The 9,908-nt window shown below is 45.0% G+C and overlaps 1 protein-coding gene across 3 annotated transcripts in view; it reads right to left on the bottom strand.

Moving 5' to 3' along the window:
* Nucleotides 1-4,397: 4,397 nt before the first annotated feature.
* The window catches only part of POU2F1 (POU class 2 homeobox 1), a 61,703-nt gene continuing 56,192 nt past the window's right edge, over nt 4,398-9,908 (bottom strand). For all 3 annotated transcript variants that reach the window (XM_018572265.1, XM_018572264.1, XM_018572266.1), the window contains 3 exons: nt 9,395-9,740; nt 7,849-7,937; nt 4,398-4,772 (listed from right to left, as the gene is read on the bottom strand). In XM_018572265.1, the coding sequence (XP_018427767.1) occupies nt 4,456-4,772; nt 7,849-7,937; nt 9,395-9,740 (752 nt within the window). In that variant the 3' untranslated portion in view covers nt 4,398-4,455. The remainder of the gene's footprint in view (nt 4,773-7,848; nt 7,938-9,394; nt 9,741-9,908) is intronic.

Below are 9,908 nucleotides of genomic sequence, written 5' to 3'. Positions count from 1 at the left end.
CAGATCGGAGCGGGGAGGGGGGAATCCAGCCCCTCCCCTGTCACGGCAGAGAGCCGTGACAGGATCGAGAGGTGAGCGAACCCGGTATGTGTTCCCTCACCTCCCGATCTACTGAGCCGACCTGTGACAGTCTCATTGTCACAGGTCGGTTAGAACTATGAGGTGAGTGAAAAGCACTCACCTCATAGTTCTCCTTTAAGAAGGAACTTAGCACCAACCCACTGAAGTATAGGGCACTTTACTACACGTTCATACTGTGTTCCTTCAGACAGCATGGGAACTGATCCATCATGGTGGAACGTTTAATTGGGCTATGCTTTCCCCAAACGTAGGAGAGTGATGATTCATGCAGGGTGCAACATGGAAATTACCCAACATGGATCCATCCAATTCCATGGATAAATCATAGGGTCATGATGATATCAAGAATCTAAATCTAACTTTTATGGGTTCAGGCCAGGACAAGATAGCTTCCAAAACGTTGAATACTCATGCATTGTCTGAACTCAAGGCTTGTAGAAAAATCAAAGCCAAATAAATGTAAATTGAATTCCAGATGTGCATATACTAAAGCTGAACTCCAAATAGCTATATACATATACACAGAGTAAAGTCATATAAGGTAGTGGTTTTACCTGACAAAAGGATTTGTTTTTCTGTCCATCCAGTCCTCAGATTTATATATCTCGGCTACATAGTGGAGCTGTCTTGCAAGGCAGGAGACCTGATTTATCTCTGCCTTAGTTAAGTAACACGGGTGGAGTCTCTCCCCCTTGCCTGTGAATGGACAGTGAGAGTAGACGCAGCAGACTAGTGAGCTCATCTCTTTTCTTTCTACCATAATGCTCCTTGGTAGCAAATAAGCATTGTAGATTGGCTCCTGGTGCTGCTTTTCCTCCAGTCTGAGTTCTGCTGTACAGGGGACTGCATGAGGCCGATACTAATCTCAGGTGTATTTAAGGACGAGTTAATTAGGGATACACTGATACCAGTATCAGTGCCGATACCGAGTATTTGGGCGAGTACTCGCCCAAATGCTCTGATGCCTAGCCCGATACTTCCGGTATCACTTGTGAGGAGGGAGCATGGAGCCGGCCAATCAGGAAGCTTGGCAGCGTGCAATGACTCGCTGCCCAGCTTCTTGATTGGTCGGGAAGCTGGCCAATCAGGAAGCTGGGCGCCGTGTAATGACGCAGCGCCCGGCTCTCTGATTGAACGGAAAGCGGGCTTCATGCTCCCTCATCACCTCATGACGAGGGGGCAATGAGCCGGCTTCCCGGCCAATCAAGAAGGTGGGCGCCGCATCATTACACGGCGCCCCCTAGCCTCCTATTGGCCGAAAAGCCGGCTCCATGCTGACGAGAAGTATGGAGATGGCTTCCCTGCTAATCAGGAAGCCACGTGGCGAGTCATTACATGCCGCCTGGCTTCCTTAATGAGACTTCCGGTATTCGGTACCAGCGAGTACCGAAAAAAAATATATCGGTACTCGTACTTGATACCGAAAAACTGGTATCAGTGCATCCCTAGTATTAATGAATACATGATATCTGCCTGGAATTCAGCTTTAAGAACTGGAGTGTTGTTAGTGATGCTTGTCTATTTAAAGAAATGTTACCCTAGAACACCTGTAAGTGCTGCCTGTTCCCACAGAAGCTTGACATAAAAAAAAGCCAATATAATGCCAAGTCTATGGTACCAGTGGGGAATACGTGAAAGTGACAGAAGTGGGGAGAATAAAGGTGATTTGAGGGGATTTCAACATCTCAATATTTACACATGAAGAAAACCCATCAAGTTAGAGTTTGCCTTAAACATAAGAACAAAAAAAAAATTACACCAAGCAGCAACATTAATATATAAAATTAACACCCCCCCAGCCACCCACCAAAGAATAAACAAAAAAAAAGACAAACTGAAAAGAAAAATTGTCAGTAGCATCTATCTTGTCACTCACTGCGTCTGAACTGCACTTATACAAACTAGTCCATTAGTACAGCAGCTTGCTAGAAATTGACTTTGGTTCAAGCTTGGTTAACCGCCCTCTGCGCTGCATCGGGGCGAGCGGCCGAGAGGCCCTGCCACCCTATTTTCAGCATTGGGGCAGTTATAAAGAAAAAATAATAATAATATACAAAAACAATAATTCTGAACAAAATGTAAAAAAAAAAAAAACCATACACACACACAAGGTCGAATGAAACAGGTTAGTTGACTGCTCGCAGTTCACTAGTCTAGAAATGGTTAGAGATGGTAAATGAAAGGGTAGCCATTGCCAACGTCCACAGAAGTAGCCATTGCGGGCACTAATATTCAGTGCACCAGTCCTCTAGGAACCACTGACATGAAAAAAAAGTAGTACCTCGTTATTTGATGACATAAAGGCTGGCAAGGTCAACTTTTTCTGTGTCCAAGATGGCTACCTACATTTATATAAGCAAAGGTTATCGTAGTACGTTATTTAACGAACAACAAAAAATACAAAAAAGATATGGGAGGAGCAGAGGGAGAGTTTCTGCCACGATCAGGACCATCATATAACTCAGTGCATCAAGTGTTCATAAAGAACACCCTCTAAAGCAGAAGGTGGGTGCCTTGATTCACCCTCCACATATTAGCGTCACAAAACATGGATCCATGGCGTCAGGTCACTAAACGGGCCAGAAAACTGTCCCGCGAGTAGGCGTAGTGTGAACTGCAGGGCAACGATCCAGTCTGTGGTCTCATTCACTCAGATATTTGGTTTCGTATATAAAAGATATGGGTACGTGAAGGTAGGGGATAAAAAATAATATCGTTGCGGATCTACTCTTCAGTCTGGTAGAAACTGATGGACGCAGATCTTTCGCACACTGCAAGCACCCGGTCCTAAGATATTTACCCAACAAGTCAAGACGTCCCAGAGGGTTGGCCAACCCAGCCACCGTAGCTGGAAACGCGCCCGTCCTCTCTTTCATGATGTGTGCAAAAAGACCTTGAGCAATATTTTACATTGCAGCTGGAGCTCCTCTTCCTTTGGCCAAATCCCAGGAACCAGGTCGCCGAAGCGCCTAACACATTTGAATAGTTGTCTACCCTTTCCGAGCCTGTTCTATCTTTATCAATGGAGGCAAATTTTTTTTTTTTGGTTGCCCAGGATTACCAAAGGAGACCTATTGGTTCCTAGATTGGACTGAACACGTCCAGTATTCTTCCTGAATCTGCCCATTAATCTCCTATCATTCTCCGCAACAAGACGAGAGTTTACTTTTGAAACTGGCCGTCAAAAGGCTTATTGTTCAGCTTGTAGTGTATAGCAAAATTGTGATCCACATTCACAGGTTGAGTTGAGAAATGTTCAGCCTTCTCAATAAATTAATTCATACCTTGCACACATCATATACAGCAGTCTGTCGTTAAGAGGTCCAAAGTCGATTCTTAAAAGGGGTTTTCCTTTAAATGACGCGAGTTTTGAATTTTGACCGCAGCTTAGTCCTAAATGCTTTCTCCTTCTAGATTCCTTATGGCCGTTTACTTACTCCGTTGTCCTGGGACACGTCGTAAAACCATACCAGCTGCACAGTTAAAGCTCAGTTGTGTCTCAGGGCAATACAAACTCTAAGAATAAACAACAAATTGTACATAAAACCTAAAAAAAACAAAAAAAACAGAAGGAAGCTTTAAAACAAAAAGAAATAGATTTAGAAAAAGCTGCATAGGCCAAATCATCTAAAAAGGTGGGAAAACCCCCTTTAAGAAGCCAGGACAGGAGTGTACTCATGGGAAATGATAGGAGAACCCCGTAAGCAGTAACGTGGGTACAGTAAAAGAACTCGGAACCCGACACAGAACTCACCACTGCTTAGGAACGTCATGACAAAGCTTAACTCCTCCAAGAGGACCACCCTACCTGGAAAGTCATCTGGAAAACATCAGTAATACAGGCCTGCCTAAATTGTACCAGTTACGAAAGGAACCCCAACATTTTTTTCTTTTCTTGATATGACTATAAACACCTTGCATGACATTAAAGGTCTGTACAACAGACCTATACAAAATGATAATAATAAAAAAAAAATTAATAACAATAAAAAGTATTTTCTGACAACCAAAATCCCCTTCCAATACCAGATATTTTTTTTTTTCTTTAAACAACCAACCTTATCTTGTCCGTGTGACTGCTGGAAAATGATAAGTAGTCCTTCCACTTTTTTGTGAATTTTTTTTGTACATTTTTTTCAGTTTTTTACATTTTTGGTTAGAAAGTTCTCTGATCAGTGGTCATCCTGAAAAGAGAATGTTTATTATAAAATTAGGCAAAATGTCCGTTATTTGTTCTCGTCTTTTTTTTTTTCTTCCCTCTCCCCCGCAAAAATTTATTTCATTTGAGCGGGAGCAGACCACATTGTTTGTTTTTTTCTCACACGTTTGATCACTAGCCGAAAAAAAAAGCAGACGTGATCGCACCGACTCAGCTCACTGTGCTTTGGAGCCGGATGTGGTGGTGGTGGAAGCTGGTCCGCTGGCAGAGGCCACTGTAAAGAGAGAGTTCTGGATGGCGTCGATTGAGGAGGAGGTGGCGTGAAGGCTTGTGATGGGTGTGGCAGCCCCTGCGGACGCGCCGGAGACCAGGCTAACCGGGCTGCTGGTGAAAAGGGAGAGGTTCTGAGGGTTGAGGAATAAGGGAGCAGTCACAATGTTAGGAGTTCCCCCTGCGTTGGCAAAAACCAAGTTCCCCAAGTTCCCGGAAGCATCCAGTGACGTTATTGGAAGAGATCCACCAGATGCCAGAGCTAGGGAAGAAAGAAGTGAAAGAAAAACAAAAAATTAGTGGAGAAGGTGTACAAAGAAAGGACAGGAGATTGGTTTTAACATTCTGTGGGGTGCAGAGGGTTTAAGGGAGAGGGCTCTTTTTGGGGTTATATTAAAAAAAATACAAGAAGGGCTAAGGACCAGGTTTGCTGGCCTACACATCTCAGAAACACCAACTGACCCTTCCTTTAACCACCAAATTATATTGGCACCTCTAGTACTACCTGGTAGTTCCCAGTATAGAGGAACAAGTGACTCACTCCATGTGACATTGCTGGGCCAACCATCAAGCACCAGCACTGCCACACAGAGAATATACATGTCCCCCTGTGTTAGCTATTGCTTGAGAGATTTGTAGCTAGAGGAATCCTACCTTTGGTTTTAGTATTAAAGCGGACCTTGTACCAAAATGCAAGGTCCGCATATGTGGCTGCCCTCACCCCCTGATTACAAAACACTGCAATATGGAAATAAAAAACCCCCCCAAAATGATAAAAAAATAAGGTTAAAATACTCACCATACTCCCAGGATCCGGCCACTTGCTGTTGCTGTATAGCGGGATCTTGGGAAAGCTCAGGACCCCAATTCTCGCGAGAGGACGCTACTGCACTGTACAAGAGCCTTCCAAAACCTTTGAAGTATGATACGTAAAATTTTTACAAATTGTTTTTTGTTTTTTTTTGCCCATAATGCAGCGTTTTGGCAGCAGTGGGTCTGCCACGTAAGCAGATATTGTATTTCAGTGGAAGGTCCACTTTAACCTCATACAGCTTTACCACCAGTGTGTTTTATTCTTTGGGGACTGATAATTGATATGACCACACAACGCTACCCTTACTGTCCCGGAGCCTGTCTACAGATGACAGTTGCCAATACTTTCTGGGGACTAATGCCGTATGTGAACATATCTAGAAAGATGTTTGAATGGTCCTGGAAAAGTAACATCCTTATCCTCAAAGATTTTCATAATCTAAACAAGAATATAATAGAGCGCATCTAAAGCCAAGGACAAACATTTTATATATGGCAGCTTACTGGTCCTTAGATGGGGCGGCTGCATTTCTAGCTTACTTTTTTCAGGCTTTTCTTCCCTTTATTTCTACCTGGCGATCCTACCAGTAACACACGTCCTGTCCCAGGGTGACAACGCTCAATCACCGTACTGTATCTATGAAGGAGCAGCCTAGGACAGGAAATGTGTTAGGTCTATAGAAGATCCCCCACCTCTACCTCTTCTCCACACATGGGGGGAAGACATATTCTTAAGGTGGCCATACACTAGTAGATTTTCGAAAGAACTTTCGTACGAAAGATCTTTCATTCGACTTTCTATTAGTTGATGGGGTCAAATCGATCATCGATTTCGACCAAAGTCAAAGGAGCGGGATAGAAAATGTTTCTCGAAGGAATAAAATTCTAACAGTGAATGTGGTTTTCGTTCGTAAAACTCCATTCATTCCAAAATCGAATATTAAAAAAATAAAAAATAAATTTGTTTGAGATTTGTCAAGTCTGTGATGGCATTATCGGGTGGTAAAGAAAGATCTTTCTTTCGGAAATCTACTAGGGTAGGGCCAGCTTTAGTCCACAGAGCTGATAACCAGGCACAGTGCACAGGAAGAAAGGGGCTCACTGGATTTCTAGCAGCATGAATTGGTATTGTTTGCACTCATTGAAAAGATATAACACAGCATTTTTAATTATATTTTTACCAGACCAAAAGGGTCCAAACAGCGTTTACATTAGGAATGCACTGATACCGGTTTGTCAGTATCGAGTACTGATATTTTCTGTTCGGAACCCGCTTATACCGAATACCAAAACCGGAAGTCCCATTAAGGAAGCCAAGCGGCGTTTAATGACTCCCCACCTGGCTTCCTGATTAGCAGGGAAGCCATCATTTCTGGCCAATCAGGAAGCCGGGCACTGTGTAATGACGTGGCGCCCAGCTTCCTAATTGGCCGGGAAGCCAGCTCCATACTCCCTTGTCACCAGGTGACGAGGGAGCATGAAGCCGGCTTTCTGTAAAGACTTGCCACCCGGCTTCCCGATTAGCAGGGAAGCCATCTCCATGCTTCCACATCACCAGGTGACGAGGGAGCATGAAGCCGGCTTTCTGTAAAGACTTGCCACCCGGCTTCCCGATTAGCAGGGAAGCCATCTCCATGCTTCCACATCACCAGGTGACGAGGGAGCATGAAGCCGGCTTTCTGGCCAATCAGCGTGTAATGACTCGCCGTTCGGCTTCCTGCTAGGCCAGCTTCCCGACCAATCAGGAAGCCAGGCAGTGAGTCATTACATGCTGCCCGGCTTCCTGATTGGCTGGGAATTCGGCTCCATGCTCCCTGGTCACCGCATGGAGCCGGCTTCTCGGGCCAATCAGGAAGGCGGGCAACGTGTAATGACTCGCTGCCTGGCTTCCCGATACCAGAAGCTCAAGTATCAGGCTAGGCATCGGAGCATTTGCAAATACTCGGCCCCCATACTAGTGTCGGTATCGGTGCATCCCTAGTTTACATAAACTTTAGGGGGTAAATAATGCTCCCTCTAAAAGCCAGTTAAGTTAAATTGGTTTGGCTATGGATTATTTTTGATCATCAAGTGAACCTATACTCATATGTTAAGTTAAACCTGCCCCAAGTTTAAAAAATACAGTGGAGAGCAAACACATAAAGGTGACTACTCTTAACTTTACGGCACAGCCCCAAATCCTACTGCAGTGTCCAAATAAACCCATTCAAAGTCAGACCTTGCATAGTGCTAGGCATGTCCCTGCATCACAGTGCTTGGGATTGGTGAGTGGCCACCCTAAAAATGGATCATGGGCAATGTGGTTAAGGCAGGAGCTCGCAGTGTGCAGAGAAATCAGAGGAAGCCATTTCCGTCCAGGAGAGGAGCCGGTACAACGGTGCAAGACTGAAGAGAAGGCCGGAGTACAGCTTTAACATTGAATTAACACATGAGTATAGCTCCACTTTCATGCATTCACACTGAACAAGAAGCAATGGCGGGCAGCATAAAGGAACGGAAGGTGAGCCAAGGGTAATGTGACTTACCTTGTATTGTCGCCAGAGTGCTGTTACTCATCAGAGCAGGGCTGAGCGCGCCCCCCAGTGCCCCTGGGTTCAGACTAAATAAGGCACCTCTGCAAAGAAAAGATAAAAACTGCAGTGTTCAGAAATACAGTCAGCTAATACAATACCAAATAATACAAATACGCAAAAGGCCCACAAAAACTTTCTGAATTTCGATTTGGCAAACAAGCCTCCTACTAGGACACGGGTTTGCCAAGCAATAGCTTAAAGTGAACCTGTGTTTTGCCTATGCAGGGCAAAGCAGCAAGTTCACTTCAAAAGACAACTCGGGGATAACCAAATATTGTGCAAATACAAGAGGCCTGTGAACTCCGATATCATTCTTGGTCTACCTTTATGTAATTCTCCTAGATATGTGCAGTCATCCATCATGAAACAACATATGCACTTTGCCTCTGTGCAGAAGCTTCCTGTAATAAAGACCGTTCACTGTTGCTCTGTCTCCTTGTATGTGGTGACTGGTCTTGTCTCCGCCCCCTCCTGTAATAAAGACTGCTGACTGCTGCTCTCTCTCATTGTATATGGTAACTGGTCTTGTCTCCGCCCCCCTCCTGTAATAAAGACCGGTCACTGCTGCTCTCTCTCCTTGTGCAGGGTGACTGGTCTTGTCTCCGCCCCCTCCTGTAATAAAGACAGGTCACAGCTGCTCTATCTCCTTGTATGAGGTGACTGGTCTCGTCTCCGCCCCCTGCTGTAGTTTTCTGCAGGTAGCCTACTGGTCCCCTCCCACAGCTCTGACCTCTGCACAGGCTGTGTGCAATGAGGATGACATCCAAATAATCCCTTGCTATTTTAACAAGGCAATATTTGGGTTTACAAAAGCATTTGGTGCAGGAAAGATGGATTTATAGCCTTTGTTGTTATTCAGTAATATTTAATGAAGGTTTTTGCACACGAAGTACTGTCTAAACTTCCCCCCTCCACAGTAGTGCTCGCCTCCCCTCTGCTCCCCCATTACTCAAAACAAAGAGAAATACTTCAGGATATAGGGAAGCATGCAACTCACTTCCCTTCCTCCCATGTGGCAGTACTATTGCATGGTGACTGGCCTGAGCCGTTATGTATGGGCAGACAGAGAGTCCTAAGCCCTGTGTAAGGTCCAAGTAGTAATTTAGAGCTTATGCAAGGCTTTTCTCCCAGTGCCTGAATAACAATGTAGAGGTATGACCTAGGTAATCATCAGAGAGCAACTGAGGATAAAGAAGGACATTTTTTCTGCTTGAGAAAATTGGACCAGGCTTTGTAAGGGATTATTTTGTCTTCCTCCCAATCAGTTTTGAGTTTGTGGTTCTGGGGATGCAAAGTGTGTGTTTTGTTTTATTCCTTTAGTCTATTCTCACCATGACCCATTTATCATACGTTCTCGTTAACCTAACTAGGTAACTCTGTAACGATTCCCACGTTGTGCAGAAACTTGGCAACTTGAATGGAGAATTATACAATTTACATCTTTTGGCAGAAACTGTTACAAAACAATCTGTATCGGGAGCGCAAAGCAGATCCTCACCCAGCGGCAAACTGAGATGGTGCCATCAGCCCAGGGTTCAGCCCCGCTGCAGCGGCCATGGCAGCGAGGCTTGCATTGGAGGGCAGTTGCGCTGCTGCCTGTAGTGCTGTGGCAGCTGCCGTGTGGATTCCCGAAGCCGTCACCATCACTTGGCCGGCGGTCAAGGGAGAAGTGAGTGGAGTGGAGGTGGTGTGCGTTGTACTAGTTTCGCTAGCACTGGATGCTTCGGGAGCTGCCGCAGAGGCGGATGGTGAAGGGGTCAGTGACGGGGAGGTTAGGGTAGACGATACTGGAGGTGCAGTAGATATCACAGTTGCCGTGTTGGCAGTGGGAGTCCCTGTTGTGCCTGAAAGAAAACATAACTTTAGTTATACAGCAAGTAGGCACTCACACTTAAAGTAGTCCTAGCATTAAATATATACATGTACATGTTAAGTACATTCTTGCAGAGTAATGCGTTACTTCCAGGTATTTATTACCCCTCACATAGATCAAAGTATCCCCCCCCCCCCCC

The sequence above is a fragment of the Nanorana parkeri genome, unplaced genomic scaffold, assembly GCF_000935625.1.
Source record: "Nanorana parkeri isolate BGI_ZX_2015 unplaced genomic scaffold, ASM93562v1 scaffold1983, whole genome shotgun sequence".
NCBI lineage: Eukaryota > Metazoa > Chordata > Amphibia > Anura > Dicroglossidae > Nanorana > Nanorana parkeri.
This window is presented reverse-complemented; position numbering and strand designations above follow the sequence as displayed.